Source organism: Ambystoma mexicanum, chromosome 13 (genome assembly GCF_040938575.1).
Source record: "Ambystoma mexicanum isolate Mex_15411 chromosome 13, UKY_AmexF1_1, whole genome shotgun sequence".
NCBI lineage: Eukaryota > Metazoa > Chordata > Amphibia > Caudata > Ambystomatidae > Ambystoma > Ambystoma mexicanum.
The window spans coordinates 561,337,766-561,359,179 of NC_090938.1; the positions used below are offsets into that span (position 1 = coordinate 561,337,766).

Here is a 21,414-nt window from a genome sequence, read left to right on the forward strand (position 1 = left end):
CGTCACAAGGAAGTCCCCTTCCTCCAGCTTGCAGAGCACGTGCTGCAACAGGACCATCCTGAACTTCTAGGAATTCAAGTACTTTTTGAAGTGCCTCAAGTCTAGTATTGGCCTTCTCCCTCCTGACATTTTCCATATAAGAAAACATCTGCAGTAGACAGAGCCCCAGAGGCGCTGAGGGACCAGCTCCATCGCCCCTTTTCTTAACATGGACTGAACCTTCTGCAGCAGTTGAGCCATGTGCAGTTCTTGACACGCCACAGGAGGAATGCGAGGGCACCTGTGTTGGAACTCCAAGGTGTGACCTTGATGAAAAACGTACTGCACCCATTTGTCCATGGTGATGGTCTTCCACTGGTCGCAAAGTTCGCTAGCTGGCCTCCCACTGGGGTGTGAATGTGGGGGCCCAGGTTCAGGCCTGCTTGGGCATCTGCGTCCCGGCCTGCTGACGTCGACTACGCCGGCCTCTGCTGCCATAAGCCTGCGAGCTGCCTTTGTAGGCTTCCTGGGTCGTGGAGCGGTAAGGCTGGTGATAGGGAGTAGTATATCCCTTGGAGGACCTGACAGACTTTCCTCTTGGGGACTGAAAGGACGACAATCTCCTCCTCTGTAGTGTCCCCAATGAGCGTGTAGTCTACGTATCTGTTTTAATTGCTTGAAGTGTCATTGTCCCCATCAAAGGGCATGCCCACTATCTTGGACTGGATGTCTGCCCTGAAGTTCGTGGCCTTCAGCCAACCCTGGCGTCGGATGGCCACCCCATTGCCCATCAGGCGGTATCTGGAGTCTGCAAAGTCCAGCACCACTGTGATGGCATGGTCCGAAGTCACCTCGCCCTCCTTGAACAGGACCAGGGCATCAGCCTTCTTATCGTCCGGCAGGAAATCCAAAATTGGCCCGAGTTTATACCAAAGTTCGCTGTCGTAGCAGGACAGCATGGCTACGGCATTAGTGGCATTGACAGTGGAAGCCGCAGAGTAAATGGTGCGCTTGCCCACAGCATCAAGCTTATTTCCCTCCTGATCCAGAAGTACCATTAATGAGGACGAAGGATTCAACAAGCGCTTCCTGGTGGTGGCAGACACTGCAGAGTCTAGAGAAGGCTGCGCTCAAGCACCTGGGGGCAGAGCATGAGACACTGTACTTCCCCAGTCGGTCTCTCTTGGAGGGTGCAGTACTTGGTGACTTCATCACGGCCAAACCTTCCTCCTAGACAGCGTCCAACAGAGGGATCAACATGATGGTCTTTCTCGAGGATGCACAGCATTGAAAGAGAAACCCCTCTTTCTTCTCCTCCTTCGGCACCAAACTGAATAGTGCAGACGCCCGAGAGATCACAGCGTCTGTGGGCCGAAGTCCTGGTGGGCTCATCGGCACCCAGCGGCTCCCGCCAGCTGGGAAATAGTCATCATATTTGTCTGTATGAGTAGCCTTAGTGCCTGTGTCAGTACCAGTGTCGGTACCAGTGTCGGTACAAGGTGGTTCCTCCACCACTGGGGTTAAAGTCCTCTGGTGCGGCGCCAGCTGACGCTTCGGCTCTGAAGGGCTAGGCTGCCTCTGCCGCCCTGCAAAGATAGACAATGCTTCAAAACAGGGGGGGGGTCTGGGAATCTCTCTACCAGCACAAACACAGCCCAATGACCTGTTCTTGGGTGAATAACCCCTGGGAGAGACTCTACCAAGTCTTTAGCTCACTGTCCCTTTCACAGAGAAGAAATTTCCCTGCTTATCAGTCTTTGTCCTGCCCAGGGGCAGTCCAGCACCGAAATACTAGGCAATTCTCCTCTGAACAGGAGTACCAACAGCAACCCCATACACATATTTCAGCCATGTTGGGCATCATCAGTGAGGTGAAGCTGTGCCTCTCTAAGAACAGTGATTCTTTACTGTAATTTTGACACCAAGGTGTGGACGGTGATGAGAATGTCCAGTGACAGGACTCTGGGTACCGCGGGGGTGCGAATGGAGCAGCTGGCAACAGATCTGGGGTGAAACACCTCGGAGGGGCAGATGGTGGATCCGGCTCCCCACGAAATCCCTCCTGAGACATAGGACCGAGGCCTCCCTCATGATCCAAGTAGTAGTCCTCGGGCAATTGCTCATCATAAGAGCTAGTGTACCAGCACCGCCAGGGACATCTTCACCGGCCTGGGAACAAAGTCCGTTGGAGGCAGCAGTTCCCTCAACCTACCCCAATAATTCAGAAACTAGGCAATAATGGGAACCTACACCCCGAGACACGCATCCGCTGCAATCGTGGTCGGAATAGCTGCAGCAGCAGAGCCACTCTTGGTGTCAACGTCGTCGTGATCATAGAAACTACTGTCGTCGCCGGGTCTCTCGTCGACGAAGTAATGGAGGTCATTGAGGCTGACAAGGTGGACACGGATGAGGTAGTCGACAGGATCATGGTCGTTGACAGGGCAGGTAGGCGTCCTGGAAGCCGAAGTAGTCGTCAACCACGTTGTGGTCTTGGGTGACGATGGGGTAGTTGACAGGGCATTCAAAGGCCCTTCCGCGGCGCTCTCCTTCGTCAACATGTCCTTGGAAGAGCATCTGTGCTTTGGAAGGGGTCAGGGACATCCTCGCAGAAGGCAACCCCCCAACTGGTAGGCTCACTGTGGATGGAGATGTAGACGGGAAACAAGTCCTTCCCAAACTAGGTCCCGCAGCCACGGCGATGTTCGTGGGATCAGCAGCGTGGTGATTAGCTTTCTTTTGGATCCCCTGGGAAGGGGCATCCTCGAAGGACCTCAACCTCTTTGTCATAGGGAGAACACTCATGGGTCGGCCCTAGACAAGGCATGACTTGCCCTCCTTGACCTGCACACCAGGGTGCTAAGAGCAATTATGTTGTATATAATAATGGAGCTAGTCACCTGATTTTCCGTAGAAATAAATAAAGCAAAGATGAGGCTGGGGCAGAGGGTGGAGCCCCTCTTTCATTTGCAAGGCAGGATGCGGCGCACTGGAGCTGCAGCACAGGAAAGGGCCTAGAGGTGTGCAGACGGAGCTCGTGTACGTGGGCAGTGGGGTGTGCAGTGTTGGAAAGCACCGAGGCTGGACATACAAGGCTGAAGGGCTATTGCAAAACCTGCACAGCTTGATCAGAAGTCAGGCTTGGATTGGTAACTTCAACCCAGGTCCTGATCTAGCCGATTGGCTGATGCACCTGTCTCAGTTGCTAATATGATTTCCGGTTTATAGTCAAAATGTCGAAAAAAAAATGTCGACAAACAAAAATGTCGAAAAAAAATGTCGAAAATAATAATGTCGACATCCTATACTTATAATGTAAAAAGTCATTTTTTCGAAAAAAAAATGTCGACAAAAAAAATGTCACTTAAAACTATCAACACCTCACCCAACACCCCCTGCCACCCCCCCACACCCACCACCACCACCCTCCCACCCCTCATACTCAACACATTCTAATTATATATTTATTTATTTTTTCAATAAATAAATAACCAAAAAGAGTATCATTTACTATTGGGGGGGGTCCCCCCCAACTCCCCCTCACCCAACACCCCCCTGCCACCCCCCCACACCCTCCCCAACCACCCTCCCACCCCTCATACTCAACACATTCTAATTATATATTTATTTATTTTTTCAATAAATAAATAACCAAAAAGAGTATCATTTACTATTGGGGGGGTCCCCCCCAACCCTCCCTCACCCAACCCCCCCTCACCCAACACCCCCCTGCCACCCCCCCACACCCTCCCCAACCACCCTCCCACCCCTCATACTCAACACATTCTAATTATATATTTATTTATTTATTCTTACAATAAATACAAAATTTCAAAAAAATATCGAAAAATGTCGACATTTTTGTTTGTCGACATTATTGTTTTTGGACATTTATTTGTCGACATTTTGACTGTCGACATTTTGACTGTCGACATTATGACTGCACACCATGATTTCCTGTATCTCAGCTCATATCCTTTGGTCATACCTTGCAATTTGAATGTTGATTGCCACTCAGGCAGAAATGGTTTGCCTCACTGCACGCTATGTTTTGCTTTCTCTGCTAAGCGCTGCTTCAGTGCGAGATGTGGGTGATGCAAATCTCTTCAGCTGGATTTGCTATAATTGAGTGATTGACAGGGCAACATCTTGCTGTAGCGGGTTTCTAGGAGTTCTTTTCAGTTCTTTGGTTAACATATTTTAAGTACAGTAGCTCTTTCAGCATCTGAACCTGTTTCGGTGTGGGGACCTTGGATGTCTATTCTTTCGGTGCGGAGGCTACAGATATGAATTCGGCCAACTTTGACGATGAAGCGCCATTAGTCTTTCTCGGTTTCAAACGTGCAGTCGTATTCTTTCTGCTCTGAAAGATACAAGACACGTTTACCTTTTAAGGCTCATTGGGCCTCATTACAAGTATGGCAGTGTGGGTAAAAGTGGCTTTAAACTGACAGTAATTCTGTGAGCATCATTTTGCAGCTGCATTACTACACCGCCATAATACGAGTTTGGGTTTTGTGGGAGATTTACCGCCAACAAAAAGCTGGAGGAAAATCTTCCACCTTACTGCCATAAAAAACCCAACCCTCAACCCCCGCAAAAATAAATTAGTGGAATTACGATGGTGGAGTTACTGGTGGTGGTAATTTTGCACCTGAAATCCCCATAGAAGCCTATGTACTCCAAAATTGGGGAATTACACCACCCTACCACCCTTGTAATCCTATGGTAAACCCACAGGGCCAAGTGGCGGTAACGGTAATTGAGTTTGCCCGTAATTCGGTGGATTTACCTCTGAATTAATGTCAAACCCGTAATGAGGCCCATTGTGACAATCTGTTTTGAGCCCTTCATTCACTTGCCTCATCGTTTGCTTTGCTTTCTTCACTGTTCGTATGAGAAGGGAGACTGCACTCCTGTGGGTCTTGTCACAGGCGGAGGAATCAGTGGTAGACATGAAAAATTCGAGACAAACCAACCAAGTGGTTCAATTCTCTCTCAATTTATACAAAACCACAGGGGTTCTCATAAGGCACAAGCGGTCTAAGGGGGAGACATTTAATCAAAACAGGAGCCCATCTCAATATAACAGTGCCGCTGTTCAGGAGAACACAATCAAGAGTGAAGGATTCTCAAACCATAGTCTAATGTAGGGTCATGGTACGGAGTCCAAATTCTATAATCCCTGGTCAGGGTTGCCTCGCGCTGGGCGAGTCACAGTTCCTAGACGTTACATGGGCCCCAGCGCCCTCCTTTCATGGACACCGCCAAGCTTTGTAGCACAATGGCTGGTGTCGGGTCCTCCACCTCTGATGCCGTGCGGTGCAAAAAGTGACAGCCTACTTCTTCCCAGTCTGTCCTTTGTGGATTTGCAATCTTCAGCCATTTTCCACTCCCGCCTGCCCCAGTCAATGACAAGAGGAGTTTTAGGGGTACTACGCCTTCTTCCACCTTGGATCTGGGTGTGAAGCACCTGCAAGGCTTGCTCCTCTTTTCCCTCTCGTCTTTCATATTGTCCAGAACCCCCAGGAAGCCGTAAACAAGGCTCCTGACATGCCAACACATAAAACGGACGAGTCTCCCTAGTCTCTGCCTCTCGCTCTCTTGTCTTCTTGTTTCTGTGTCACTCTTTCCCATGATCTGGCCATGATTTTAAAAGGGCAGGGCATTTTTCACTTTTGGGGGTCAAAGGGGTACATTTGGAGGGGAAACACACCTAATATCATAAAACAGGACTTTTTGGGTCAGGGCTCATTTTTAAAGGGATGGGGTGCTAAGCCCCTTCATAGGAATCCTACCTAGGAACATCTCTACTCTCCCCCTCCTTCCTCTCTCTCGCAGATCAGCTCATCCTTTCCCTCCTCCACGCCAAACTCTCCCCACTCCTCTTCTCCTGCTCCTCCTCCAGCATCCCTCTCAGGCCTCCACTTTCCTTCTCCTCGCTCACTCTACCCTTAAATCCACAGCACTGATGTCGTCTTAATACCTTCCAAACTCCCACAATGCTAGCTGGGCGGCGAGCGGTAAAGGGATTTCTAATGGAAGCATTTCGATCACCTGCGGTTGATCAAGGGAGCTGTTGCGATCATCCCTGTGTCTTTCCCCTTCTATCCCAGTGTGTATTGTGCATCATTCATTTGCTCTAAAGGGACTGCAACTTTGCATCCAAAATGTACAAAAGGCGAGGAGGCCATTTTGAGGCCGGGAGTGCTACCCTACTGCTTTACCACACAACATCGCCACTGATTCATGTTGTGCATCTGTGCTGGTGCTTTTTCCACGCCCAGTGGTTGCAACATGTGGTTTGGGAGCCAGCTCTCCCGGGTGCTTTTCCTACTTCCCGACTCTGAAGGGCGAGGAAGAGGCTTTGCGCATAGTCCTGTAAACAGCGGGTAAAAATAGCGGTCTCTCCCGGATCCGAAAATTGAACGCCAAGGTAACCCACACTTTCTTTTCCATTTCTGGGGTCTTTGGGTCTCTGTAAAGTAGTAGGCATAGGCTGAGGGGATCCCCCCCTTTACCACCCTCTCGCACAGCGCAGCAGGCAGCTTTCCCAAGCCCTCCGAGTTTCCCGGGTCCCTTCTGCATGTAACCTTGGGCCCACTGTAGATCAAGGGGCCCAACACTTTTGTAGGCGTCCCGGAGAACATGATCTTAGTACACAATGTTGGGTTGCTCAGACAGATTCCAACTCAGCGTCAATATTACCTGAAGAGCACAGTCAAGCGGCATATCAGGTGTCGCCCACAGTTATCCCTTTCTTGGGTATAAGGTCTTGGCTGTGTATTTATCTATCATGATGCTGCGGTAGGCACTGGTTGCATACTCGCCATATGTGCAGCCACAAGACGTTGTGATTAGAAGATAGACAAAATGTAAGGGGTGTCCCGTCCATGAGCCAAAAACGTGCTGAAGAGAACTTTACAATTAGCAAAATAATTGTATACATCATCTTGCACGACTAATGTTTCATGGAAATTGAAGTCTTGCTCTTTCGGACATCTGAGAATCCCATCTCCCGTAACCATTTAATTCTGAAAAAAAGGCCTTTGAAAGTCACATGCCTTCCATTGCCTTGACTGAACAACATGAAGAAGGGGTATATTCAAATTGACCACGACAGGAGGTCATAGTAGCTTCTCGAGTTACTTATATGCAGACCTGCCTAGTCTCCGGGTGTCCAGGCTCTACTCCGGGTCTCCGGGAAGAGCATGGAGTCTCCGGGTTTCTAGCTGTTGCAGCAACTCTGCCCACACTTCCATGTAATAGGCTAGAAAATGACTGCTAGTGGCCAATCACATGGAAGTGTGGGCGGGAGTGACTGCAAGTTATGTCTGTGTGCATGCTGGTTGCTCAATTAACAGCCATATCAAGAACTTTTTTTAAAAAGTGGGCAAAAGCAGTTGGGAAGGAGGACAGAGTCTTTAGTGGATGTGGGAGGGGCGACGTGACACGCAAATCTCCGGGTTTCCTTTTTGAAAAAAGTAGGCAGGTATGCTTATATGCCCACCTTGAGGTTCACTTAAAAAGTTGCTAAACCAGTCATAACAGACACACATGCACAACACCTTACCAAGAAATGTAACTCCACGGGGCTTCCAACATCAGTCACCTTCTTCATGGCCGACTCGCCCATCACAGTGCCACTGAAATAGGTCTGCACGTACACAGGATTTCTGTTAAAAAAATAAAATAAGAAATGTGTCTTACACGGGCCAACCATTTTGTAGTGTAACAACCGCCAAAGCAGAACACTTATGAGCACACAGGCACAGGCCTTACTTTCCAGAGCAACAAGCATCATCAAATACCACAACACAAGCATTACACAACATCATGAATGCACCGGTACAGGCGCGGTGATGTAATGCAGCAGCATTTATAAAGCGTTAACTAAGGCCAGAAGGTATCGAGGCGCTACACAACCAGTGAAAAAGAAACCCTCTAGATGAAAAGTAAACAGAAACAAACCGCCGCAGATCAGAACGGGTAGGTTTCACTTTCAAAGCTCTCCGAAAGCATAAATGGTCCACCATTTCCCAGAGCTGAAACGGGAGAGAGTTCCACGCCGACGGTGCATTAACGCGCATGGCACGGAGCACCCTGACTGCAGCAACATATGCATCTACAAACTCGCAGCAGGAAGAGCCATTAGTGACTAGCACAGACATTTGCGCGAAGAGCAACAAGGGCAACGAGCTCAGCAAGACAAGAGCAGCAGGCGTCCCTCTCCGAGCAGCAAGGGCAATGAACACCCCAGCAATCCAGCACCGGGGCTCACACGCCTAGCAGCAAGCAGCACGTTCCACATTCCGATCAGCAAGCATCATTGACACACAAGCACACGTACAGCTACATGACATGAAGAAAGCCTAATTAACCCACCAGCATACAGTCACCATGATTTCTACTCCTAGCAACTAGCGTCGTTCCGCAGTTGCAAGCAAGCGCCACGATTTACACTCATTCCAGCAAGCACCTTTCACTCTATAGCACCAGGATTAACCAGTGAAGGCAAGTAGACGCAAACGTGCGTGCACACCTATGCATGGCAAGAAATCAATGCCTGGGGTTTGCGTCATATAAAGAGAGCAAGTATGGACAGATTTTTAGTGCAAGCACATGCAATGTGATACGGATAGATTAATGAAAACATGCTCATCCTTAGGATAGGGAAAACTAGCAAATGCGGGTGGGGGCGGGCAACTGGCCAATCAGGATGCTCCGATCACAGCTGTATTGTATGATACAAGCCTGCATTCCGAGCAGTCTGGATGCGGTTGGCCAGCGCCCCATTTCCTTCCCTGCCCCCTTCACCCCATAGCACCCGTGTAGTTAAAACTTACCTTAGTGCAGACACCACGCCGTGATTTCCGCAAGTCGTTTTCAGTGCTGATGACGACAACATGCTAATGGCGATATGCCCCTTCGCAGGGTGCCGACCCCGTCGATAACGGCACCGCTGAACTTTTAATAGGGCCCTCGCTTTGCTTGGACCCTTAACTTGGGTGGCGGGCCATTACCGACTGGGTCAGCCCACTAGAGGTGTAGACAGGGTAGGGCCCGAGCGGGCAAGGGCCGCCCAAAATCTGTAAATGCCCTCTGTGCAGCGCTGTGGGCATTTACATATATTAATGTCACTGCAGTGGGCCCAACTACATTAGCTTCAGTTACCACTTGTTAGACAATCCTGGCTATGTCTCTGCATATCACCCCATTCATTCTACCACGCCCCAGATCGACTAATGTACCCAGTCAAGAAGGCAGATCTATGGTGTAAGAAGACACACTGAGATACACCAATGCTCCTATCCATACGCCATTGCATCACTGCCACAAAGGCAATAATGATACGTGTTATTTATATAGAGCTTTCGCCAAAGCATTGTACATAGAACATATTTACATACAATTATCACCCACCTGTAGTTGATACTCATTTATCGACCTCAGAATGATGAAAGGCTGAGTTGGCCTTGCCTGGATTCGAACATGCGACCTGCAGATCACACAATAGACCTCAGCAGCAAGCACTCAACCTGCTGAGCTATCTTACCAGCAATACATCTAGACTTCTGCAGACATTCACACAACGAATCTTGAGGGCACAGACCATCTGCCATTGAAGTGAAAGCTCTCTGTATCTAAGTAGTGTAAAGTGCAGGCCGAGCTACCATAGATTGGGGAACAGCAATAGGGGCTACTTACACAGTAAATAACGTTTGCACTGTGTACTCGACCAGAAGCTTTGCCGACACCGGGGACAGATCGCTCTGCTTACTCAATCTACGGAGGAGAGAGAACATAATCACTTATGACTCACGTACGACAGAACAGAGTTCTTATATTTGACCAAAGAGCGAGTCTCCTGAAGAGTGGTGCTGTCAGCGATTACCACCTACCCCTCAACCACAGGATACTGCCCCCACCGCCCTCTTACTCCCTAGCCCTTATCAGCCTTGCTGACATGTGGCTATCAGAGTACGGACACTCCTCATAAATGCAGATCGGAGTGCAGTGTCAAGGATACGAAAGGAGTTTACAAGCCAGAGAAAAGTGGAAAGGGACACTCTTTGCATGAGCCAATCGGAGCTTGGTGTTAGTGTGGCACTTGGTGTGTGCTGATCATAGAGCAGAGTCAGGCACTCTTGAGGTGTGCGATCAGAATGCAGTGTGAGGCGCACTCATGGATTAGGATCATTTGAGTGCTGGTCAAAGGAGCTTTTGGAGTGTGCTCATTGGACTGTAGTGTCAGGCGCTTTCTTGAAGTGGGAGCATTAGAGTGCTGCTCTGAGGCATTATTGCAGTTTCAGTGTAGTTTTAGGCACACTTTTGGACAGGGATCTTTGGACTGCAGGTTGGGGAGACGCCTGGAGTGTGTTCATCAGAATGCAGTGTGAGGCGCACTCTTGGGTAGGGATCATTGAGTGCTGGTCCGATTCACTCTTGCAGTGTGCTCATTAGAGTGCAGTGTCGGCACGCTCTTCAATTGTAATCAGGGATGTGCAGGTCAGAGGTGCTTTTGGAGTGTATGCACTAGAGTGTGGTGTAGGGCTGCTCCTGCATTGTGATCATTAAAGTTAAGGTCTGAGGCAATCTTGGAGCGTGCTCAATCAAGTGTAGTGTCAGGTGCGCTCTTGAATTGAATTGCAATCGGAGATGTGCAGGTCAGAGGTGCTTTTGGAGTGTATGCACTAGAGTGTAGTGTAGGGCTGCTCCTGCATTGTGATCATTAAAGTTAAGGTCTGAGGCAATCTTGGAGCATGCTCAATCAAGTGTAGTGTCAGGTGCGCTCTTGAATTGAATTGCAATCAGAGATGTGCAGGTCAGAGGTGCTTTTGGAGCGTGCTCAGGATGGAATACCAGTGACAGACTCGAGGTGATTACTGATCAGGCAGAACTTACGTTGAGAGTTGCAGCTGCGTGACAACCTCTTTAGTTTTCAGGGAGAATAAAGATGTCTCGAAGGTGACCGTCAGCTCAGCCTGTGGAGAAGGAACATGTCGGGTGAGTGGGGAGTAAAAAGGGATCACGCCATTGCATTGCCATTGCATTGCCCCTTGCTGCAAGGGGACCGCCTCGGGAGGATTTGAGACTTCTGGAATGGAACAAACACTTATTTCCACAACACACTTCAGTACCCACAGTGCATTGGGCCTGCACACTGATTGAGGGTTAATTTGGAGTCAATGTTTGTGAAGTCATGCTCCCCACACGTCACGAAGAACCATTGCACGAGTGCATAGGGGGCATAAAAAAAACATTTATTTATTAAGACATTTATTTAGCGCACCTAACCCTGAGGCTCAAGATGAGGTGGAAACTGCACAAGACAGTGGACAATCCACTAAAAAAATATATTTTCCAATGACATGATCAGCCTGCTGATGAAGGTCACACAAGCATTGGCAAGGCCAACCGTTTGGGCTTCTGTGTAGGCATGGGAAAGGCATTTGTTAGGCACTTCCATAGTACTATTAACTGGCCATCGATGGTAGCACGTTTAACATGGTCTGAGTAGCAAGGATGTAGCCAGCTTTAGCCAACCTAGACTTTCACCAAATCACTTTACAGATTATTATTTTTTGGGCACTATCTTGGTAAATTGGGGTAATGCATATATGGCAGTGGGAATGTAAGGGGATGGCGGCGGTAGTGCGCACCCCCATTTTGCACTTAAAAAAGTTGATAAAAGTGTAGGTTGGCAAAAGAAATGTGCCAATGCTTGCTTTTAATAGAACTTAAGTGAAGGACACACATAGCGCTTATGAATCAAGTGGCTGAAGGCAGACCTCGTTAAGACATTTCTAATACACTAATAGAGTGTTTACAACTGCAATTAAGTCATTAACAAGACGACTGATGTGAGATGTTCGTTTTTAAAACCTTTATTTACTAAAGGTTCCTGGGTTGGTCTAATGTCTACCTGGTCCTAACTCTAAAGGGACGGCTCCCATAACTGATGTTTCTAATGGCAGTCGTTGTCTCATGGTCCAAAAGTCTGTGTGTCTAAACCTATACTTGCCCTCACTCTTTACAAAAACGTAATAGGAAGGCTTTTAAAAAGGAAAAAATGGTGGTTCAACAAAAAGTGGGAAACCAAAGTTGGTTTCAGGTGGTCTTCTCACCAGGTGCAATTTGGTCAATGTCATAAGAATGAGTTCAATCGAAAGGGCTGTTCGTAAGACCTTCTCGACAGAGCCCTTACAGTTATTTCAAATACCTTCATTGTCTTGGAGTTCTTTGGGGTTCCTTCCCCAAGCTTCAACATATTCAAGTTTGAAACACCACAAAAGAAATGTAACAGTTCCTCTTGAAGCTTCTCAGGGTTCCCTTCCCCACGCTTCAATCCTTTCAACATTATAGCTTAGGCCCCTCCAGTTCCAAACACAAGTTCAGCTGGCCAGGATGTGCCTTTTCCTTATCAATCCTCCCACGGAGTAGTATCAGAGGCTTTCGAAAAAATGCCAGGCTCTTTGCTTTTCCTCAGCATATCCTTTCAGGCCTCTCTCTTGGATTATTACTGCTGCTTTTCTTTGCACTTTTTATCTTGAGGTGCTTCCTGCACCACTCATGTATTCCTTTCTATTTGGCGTTCACACTTGCACTGTCTTTCATTCGTTTCACTGTGTTGAGCCCCTTGCATGCTTCTTTTACTCATCCATGCACCTCTGCACTCGTTTCCTTCTTTCCAGGTCGCTCGCACCCTTTGCTTTTTCTCTGAACTTTTACTTCTGCGCCGCTAATATATCTTTCCTTCCTTCATTGCGACTAGCGCACTTTTTCCTTCTTTCTTACTTTCTGTTTCTTAACACTGTCCTGCTTTCCGCTTCATGCCGCTTTACAAATCTTGCCTTTTTCTCCCTTTCCCACTGCAGCCACCTGCACACTCACGAGTTTCTCTCTCGCTCATGCAAACCTCACCGGGTAGGGTAGCTCTGGTGAGCGGTCTTTCCAGGATGCTTTGGGTCGAGGTCAGGCCCTCACCACCTGCCCCTCAGACACTTTTGGGCCCGGCACATAGCCCAAGGGAACGAGCAATTGCAAGGACACTGCCAGCAGGGCCCCAACTGCCTCGCTCCAGCTCTCAGGAGAGACAGCTCCCCAGCCACGCTGAACCCCTTCTCAAACAATAGGCCAGCTTTGCGGCACGCTGCTCTCCTCCGGATCCTTCTTCCTGCAGCTCCCAGCTTCATGGCTTCTCTGGTCCAGTATGCCTTCTTAGCTTGCTCAAAGGTCTTGGCAGGAATTAGTCTGGGACTGAGAAGGGATCCCCTGCTAGACTCAGCCATGCAGCCTCCCTCCTGCTCTCCCATCTGCTGCTGCCTCTGCTCCCTCAGCAGCCTCCTTTTATACACTTGCAGTGTATCAATGGGCTGCAGGTGTGTGGTCATGGTTGGGCTTGCCTGACCTTCCATATTCCAATTAAAACGACTTGCCTGTCCTTTAGTCCTGGAAAAGAGAGTCAAATGGAGTCAGGTATGAGCGGTCAGTGTTAAATGCCTGACACTATTTATGGGACAACCTAATGGTAGCTGGTGGCAATAATTCCTCTTTCGCACAGGTAATCCTCAGTACTCATGGTTGCTTCTTCCTCGTCCCAGTATTTTTTGGAAATGGGGAGGGGGAGATAGAATGGGTTTGGAAATACCCCATGGTAGCTGAGGGAGAGGGCTGTAAAGTGAAATGGGATCGGAGATTAGATTGATAGTTCAGTCTATTTACTAGAATACTATTAGGAAATCGACAACGGAGATAGAAGCATCTTCTAGCCTTGTTTTAATTTAATATGATAGCTTCCCCATGTGTCAGATTATTACATCTCTCTGATGTTTTATTATACAAGCATGGGTCTTGACAGTATTCTGTGTGGTCTAGATGTGTAGCAGATGAATGGATATTAATATCACGGTCCGGTCTCTTGTGCTTGATCTTTCTTCTAACCTGACCTCATGTACTTAACTCTTTTCCTCCTCTTACTTGGACCATGAACAATGGGTCTTGAAGAAGGAAAGACTGTTAGGGTCAAGAGTTGTAAAAGGGTTTGTTCTCCCTATCCGTCCAGGATATTGTATCTTCTCTTTTCGTGAAGGAAGGTCGAGGGGTAGGGTGGGACTAGGGTAACAATATCCCATGAACAGCAAGCGTGGTGAATGAGGGGGGATATCATGTCTCGCCTTCGGACGCCCTCCCCGCAGTCCCTGAAGAATCCATGGCCAGGTGATCTTCCTTCGTTGGTCCGCCCCCAGGGTTGGGATCCAAGAGAGATGGCCCCTCCCTGGCCACCTGAGCAATGGATCCTCGGGGACTACTTGTGAGAACACACTCCGGTCTCACACATTACTGTATAATTGGAACTATGTTTAATACTTTTTGAATTTAAAAAACGTAAAACAGGTTATGTACTCCAAAAATCCATTTGAATAATGTTGCGATGGCCGTACAAATGTGTGGATAGATTCTCAGAGCATTTTCACATGTGTAATGTATGGCCACAAATTGTTCTATTTTAAGGCTGTTTGGGAACTCCAAAAACATATCCGAGCAACACACTTGTGTATTATGCATGCCATTTTTTATTATTTTCGAGCGTATGTTATTCACATACCCTGGTGTGCAATTGGCATGTTGTCCAAACACTGCGTGAGAGTAGTCCATGCACTACATGCAGCGAGCATGCAGGTGCTCAAAATATATGAGACATGTAGTGTACTTCAGGTCTGCAACCTTTGGCTCCCAGATGTGTTTGGACTACAACTCCCATGATCTCCTGACAGTGACTATGCTGTACAGGCCGGATGGGAATGGTAGTCCAAACACATCTGGGAGCCAAAGGTTGCAGACCCCTTAATTGGGCACATTTTCCAAACAAGGGGAAATAAAGACGGTGGCAAGGATATTCTTCATTTGCGCTACTTTTAGAAATGTGCAGAGCACCAGATTCTCAAAGGTCACCTTTGCTTTTAAGGGGGGCTGGACATCGGTACGATGCACTGTCTCACCCCTTTGCATATTTAAGTGTCGGGAGTGTGCGGGCAACTCTAATGTATGACTGGTGCGACCCATTATCAGAGAGACATTTCGAACAGCCCTAGGAACATGACATAGTGATCATTTTTTGGGCTAGTCTGAATCAGCAGATTTTTGCCCTGATGAAGGAAATGGTGGTCCAAAATGCATTGGCCAGTGTGAGAAACCCGAGGCTATTCTCCCTTTGATGCATGGAGTAGATTGGAGAGTGCCTTAGGGTGAGACACAATTCCTCCCTTTGAAGCATTACCCATCAGACTTCCCTCCATCACGTGACATGCGGTACCTTCAATTACAGCCCATCATCTCAGTTCTTCCCCGTAAGTCCCATCAATGCCACCTCCATCTCTTCCACTTCCACTTGGGAACTCTCTAATGAAGAAACCCACGCCCCACCCCCAAACACTGGGACGAAGAAGCGAAGAAGAGAAAAAAAGGAAACATGGGGGGATCACCCATGGGAGTGAATGGGCCATTGACTCCTATGACTACTCTCCATTTTGTCCCCTTAATAAGGACAGGCAAAGTCAGGCACTCGGGCACAATTATTTTCACCTGAAATCCATTAACCACAGGACAAGGTATAAAAGGAATGGCCCAGGATCACATTTTGAACATGCAGAAGACCCGAGAAGAAACATGGAGCGTGAGAGAGATGCTGAGGGGAGCTGTAGAAGAGCCGTGAGAAATCCAGGAAACGCAGAGGCCCTAAGAAGCAGTGAAGGGAGAAAATTGTACTGTGCATGACGTGAGAGTGAAAGCTCCGAGGACATAGGCCAAGATCGAGGAGAAGGCTGTGTGAAAAGCCTACACCCCCCACCCCTTTTCTTTTGTGAATGCTCATTCCCCTGTGGTTGGGAAAAAACAGAGGGGGTCTCATGAGCAGAGAAAAGCCAGAAGCTATTTATTCCAGCGAGACCCGGTAGGCAGAAAACATCAAAGGGAGGCTGGTGAAAGCTACAAAAGAAATGCCCTTCAAATCTTTTGACCGCGAGGTAAGAAGGTCCGCTGACGTTTATTGACCGTTTAATCAGCAAATACATTGTAGCGGAGCATAGACGTGTGAAGAGCAAACATGTGAAGGGAAAGCTCCGTAAGAACAAGAGAATGACAAAGTCTTTAATTGTGAGTTGTTAAAGGAAGAAAAGTCACAGCATGTGACTGAAACCAATACTAACGTGTTTTATACCGCTCAGAAACATTACTTATGGAATTAAAAGTAGCCCAGCCATATTCCATCGCAACCTGAGATAAGTTAAAGACACAGATACTTGTTGAAAGTAAGTATATTTATTGAAAAGGGGAACTGCATCCTAGAACTTCAAGTAAGCAGCAAGGCCAATATATATGGAAAGACTTGGTGAAACTATTGAACTGTGAATACCTTTAAAATTATAATACCCTAGAAGACTGCTACGTACCTGGGGCATGATTGGAAAAACCATCAAGACCCACAATACAAGAGTGTCAGAGTGGTCAGGTATGAAAAGGAGGAAAGGGGAGGCTGTTTGACATAATGTAAAAAGGTATTTTGAGATCCAAGTGGTCCTGCAACGGGTCAAGCTAAAACCTGCGCACATTCGAAAGTCTTCGATAGTTTAATGTGAACAAAAATTGGTCCGAGCCCGGCTGGGGGAGACTAATTGTGTAAGAGGAAGGGTCTGAGCATGGTTGAGGGGGATCATGGATATTCTCTGAACATTGTAAAAAGGGGATCTGAGCCCAGCTGAGGGGATTCAGGGTGAATCAACTGAATTGAGTATTCAAAGAGGAAAAGAACTTTGTATTTTGTTTTGGTACATCAGGCCCTCTGAATCAAGAGACTTTGATAAGTAAAGGGACTTTGGCACAGAAGGCCCTGATGCTGGTAATGGAACTGTATCCTCGAGCCGAAGAAGCCAGAGTCTGTGCTTTGTCCGAGTGAACTGCCTTGTCCCGTGCTGAAAATGTGGGGAAGAGAGGCCAATGGCTTGAACATCCTGACATATCATTTTGTGAACACTTCTTTCTTTTTCATGAACACTGCCCCACACTATTTGTATTTAACGGTAAGGATTGGCAATATGTTTTTTAGCATAGGCCCTTTCCTTTTGACGAGACTCCACTAGGCCTGCATTATTATATGTGGTCGTAGCTTCCACCCATCTGTAGATTTAGGGTTAGATGGGCATTTATCACACCCTTGTTGAAGCTCAATAAACACCCTTGAACTGTGGTCACTTGTGTGTCTTACTATTGCTACCATGCCTTCCGTACACCAGACCTAAAAGGCATCTTATTATTTGGAGTTATTAAAAATGATCACAACTTAGCGTTTTCTTTAAATGTGTTTGAATAGCATTCACAGAGAGTGTCAAAGAACAACTAATTACACTATGGGTCTCATTACAAGTCAACCGGTCTGGAAACAACGCCGCCACCGTTGATTCCAGACGGGCTGATTCCGAGTCCTGCAGGCGGGAGGTGTCACTCCCGCCAGGTCTGACCTGGCGGGAGTAACATCACCCGTCTGCAGGCAGAAATGGAAACACCGGCTCTGTCATAGACGGAATCAGTGTTTCCATGGTCCCCATCCCCATGAGGATTTACAGAATTCCGCCTCCAGAATTAATCACGGAGGCGGAATTATATTACCGGTCCGGCGGCAGCCTGACGGTTTTTCCAGCACGGCTACCGCCGGACTCGTAATGAGGCACTATGATTTAACCATGTTTGGTATTTACGGTGTGCAGCCCTCACCGACAGCTATCTAGCTTTGGTCCTTGTTCCTGCGACTGCCAGGAGCCCATTTTACAGTGAAGTTACCCTTCAAGGACCAACACAAAAAATTCTGCGCCTGTTTGAGGAATAGAATTGTAAGTGTTACATCAGTGTTTCATACCACTTCTCTTCTATTAAAAAAAATAAATAAATTAAAAAAAAAAATAGCATGAGAAGGCCAGGTAGAACTCATAGATACAATGCATATCCCCCTCACCTGCCCCAACCAAGTGTCTGGGAATGTCTGTTTTCTGCACATTTTAAAGCGCATCCCATTTATCTTTATAAAGGATGCCCATTAGAATGCGCATAATTGCCACCTGATTTGTGCTCGCGCGGAATGGCAGTGAAAAGGGGCATTTCAATGAGCGCATGCACGAAGCACACATTTAAACACTATTGGACTACAGCACAACTTTTCTGGGTGGCAAAAAAAAAGCTTTGAGAATTTGCCCTCCTTTTTTTACCCCCTGTCCCCCCTCCGGATTGATTTAAATATGCCCTTTACTATTTTTTTTTTATCTAAGGAGCCTGTGCAGTGGGCAGGAGCGGTGCTCCTCTGCTTCTTTTTAATAACATTTCATTGTTTTTATAATTTTATAAACCGTTCAGGAATGGTTTCGTTTTCAAATAAAAGTGTAGTAAGGAGTTGAAACTTGCACTTCAGTGCACTGCACAGAACGTCCCCTTACACAGCAGGCGCCTTTGTTTGGCGGGGTTGTACTGCGCTTGGGAGGCAGCGTGGCGACGGGGTTTGTGGGGAGCGGGAGCAGGCCAACAGGGAACACCTTTCCACTACTTCTTTTCATGCACTTCGACCACTGGCAGAGAGCGCTGCTAAACGAGAACAGGTGATCTGTGTGCCAAACCTACAGGCACACATGTACAGGAGTTGCTGGGGGGGTGGGTTTAGGGGATTATGACCCCAGGTCTTTTGGTTGTAGCCCCAGATAGAATCTCAGGTTGTACAACCAAAAGGCTAGCTAGCCACGAGACCAGACATTAGTGTAGCCCCGGATCTTTCCCAGACCTAGCAACACCCCTGCACACACGTGACTTGGTATTTCCCTTCACCACAAAACAGATCTTGATAGCAGTGGGCAGTGGAGTGCAGAAATCGAGAGTTTTCAGTGTTCACACGTGGAGATGTCAACTGATCATGCGCCGGTGAATCCCATATTAACCCCTTCAGCCCTTGTGGGGGTGAATGAAATCATGATACCACTACACAAAGCTCTAACCTTCTGGTTCCTCTTGAACGGGTTTCCCAGCTCACACAGCACCGTCCCGTCATAGACACAAGAACCACTCTGAAGAAACACAAAACAATGGGGAAAAAGATCAATTATCTGCTCCATCCTATGAAAAGAGTGGCAGCGAAAGCAGGCCCCCACATCATCCCACAAGACACGTTAAAGGGCTAACATGCACTGCCACCGTCACCGTCACACTAAAACAGGTGTAAGGAGCCCCTTGTTCTGATCGCTTAATGACACAATGAGGACATCAGCAACTCAAGAAGCACCATGGTGTCCCCCTCCATCCTAACAAGGCCCCCCAAACATTCAGGGTGCCATCGCCACCGCTCGGCTTTCTGGCCACGGGATCGGCCCTACATGTCCCTGGACTAGATTGATGTCCACGCATTTCATCTGCGTTTCTAAGGGGGAAGGTCCCTGAATCCCACCCAGGGTCTGAGCAGGAAAGAAAAACAAGTAAACAAAGAAAGGTGAAAAAGAGGGAACTTGGGACACATGAAGAAAAGAAAAAGGAGCCGGGAATTACAGAGGTTAACAATATGAAATGTAGATAAAGCCACAGGTCATGGTGGAAGGAAAGAGAGAGAGTGAAATCAAGATAAATAGAAAGGAGAGAGAAGAGAAGGAGGGAAGGAAACAAGGAGAAAGTGGGATCCTGAGTAAAGAGGGACAGGACAAGACTAAACTTTAATGTTGGCAGCTAAAAATGTGGGGCAAAGTCTCACCTGAAGGTCAGCGAATTGGCACCAATGTGTGAAATGTGTACAACTATTCCTCACGCCTTAGTGGGGTGCTAGGTGGTGTCACACAAGGTCCATGATGTCACAGGGTGTACACGTCGTTGATGTCACACCAGAGGATTTGATGTACAGCGAGTATAATGGAGAGTCTTACCGGACGCACAGAGGAGAAGAGCAGCATTGGAGGGACCGTGATGTTCAGGAGCGCCTCGTGGGCATCCTCGCCATTCGTGGCCGTGGTCTGAAGATTCGTGACCATCATGTTGAGTTGGATTTTCGAATTAGGCTGATACTGTAGGACCTGGACGCCATTGACCCTGCAAGAGCCAGACACTGGATGTCAATATCATCTTTACGTCAGGGGAACTGCTAGAGACAGTCCAGTTCCGTTCCAAGCAGTGACACCAGACCTGCTCATCAGGTCATAGAACAGCCATGTGCTAGCTAGACTGGGAACCCTGGAGCTTGGCCTTGACCACATAGTAACATTGTGCCCAGCCTGCACATTATTTCAACCTGTGAGAGGCAGACACAGGTCACTGGTTACACAGTCTCAACTACATGCACACTGTGCACACCATGCAGGGTTGGCCTCGAGGGCTGGAAACCTGATGGGGTTTCAGGATATCCCACATGAATATTTATGAGGAAACATGTGCATACATTTAGAATCATTGTATGCACATTTTTCTAATTAATATTAATGAAGGATATCCTGAAAATCCGACATGGATCTAACCTTGAGGCATGGAGTTGGACAAACCTTAACCTTCTCTCCCTGTCCGAGACATAGATAGGGTGACACTAGTCTTCACACCTACACGTCTCAAATTGCTGAAGTCATAACTGGAAGAGGTACATGGTGGCGCTCTAACATTTCCAACACAATGTTTCCATACTGTGACACCTGAACATTACTTGCACCGTCAGACATGGAGACACTGCGCCATCCACACACTGCTTCCCGTACCCGACCTATGCATTGCTCATACTTCCCAAGACATGCACAGATGAGCTACACACAGACACGTACATTTAACTAAAAATAGCAAAGTTATGGATAAACACTAACACCCACACGCTGCTCACACTGTGCAAAATTACCACAAAGGTGCTACACTGTTACATGTACACACTGCTCCCAATGTGAGCGGCATGCACAGGGCCCCCACAGGTAGCACCTCTTCTTTCAGTTTCCCACACTGATTTCACATGAGTTCAGGAATTCCCCCGACCCCCACCCACGACATCAGACAGAGGATTTGGAAATACCCCCACGCCCATTTATCAAATGGTATAACTTGTTGATCCCACTCTTAGTTTAAGGATGTTCAGAGTTGTCCTTGTGCCCCGGGTGCCATACAAAATTCCCGTTTTCATGCGATTACAAGACCATCTGAGGATACAGAGAGACGTATTTTGACCTGCTTATTTGGACACTGCAGTGTCTTTGCGTGGAGCCATCTGGAGCAGGGTGCGTAGTTCCCCATGGGTATCGTCCATAGGTTCACAACTTTGTCTCTTTTGCCACTTGGGAGGGCACTAAGGCCCCTTTTCTCATTGTAGGGTGGAATTCACTACAAACATGCGACACACTTCTGCAAGATGGCTACTCGCGACGGACATCCTGCATACGCAGTGCTCCA

General features: G+C 47.7%; 1 protein-coding gene across 3 annotated transcripts in view; it reads right to left on the reverse strand.

The window, feature by feature from the left end:
* Nucleotides 1-21,414, reverse strand: part of ITGA3 (integrin subunit alpha 3) — a 469,598-nt gene that overhangs the window by 30,378 nt on the left and 417,806 nt on the right. For all 3 annotated transcript variants that reach the window (XM_069634365.1, XM_069634363.1, XM_069634364.1), the window contains 5 exons: nucleotides 19,923-20,085; nucleotides 19,011-19,079; nucleotides 10,885-10,964; nucleotides 9,688-9,765; nucleotides 7,553-7,655 (listed from right to left, as the gene is read on the reverse strand). In XM_069634365.1, the coding sequence (XP_069490466.1) occupies nucleotides 7,553-7,655; nucleotides 9,688-9,765; nucleotides 10,885-10,964; nucleotides 19,011-19,079; nucleotides 19,923-20,085 (493 nt within the window). The remainder of the gene's footprint in view (nucleotides 1-7,552; nucleotides 7,656-9,687; nucleotides 9,766-10,884; nucleotides 10,965-19,010; nucleotides 19,080-19,922; nucleotides 20,086-21,414) is intronic.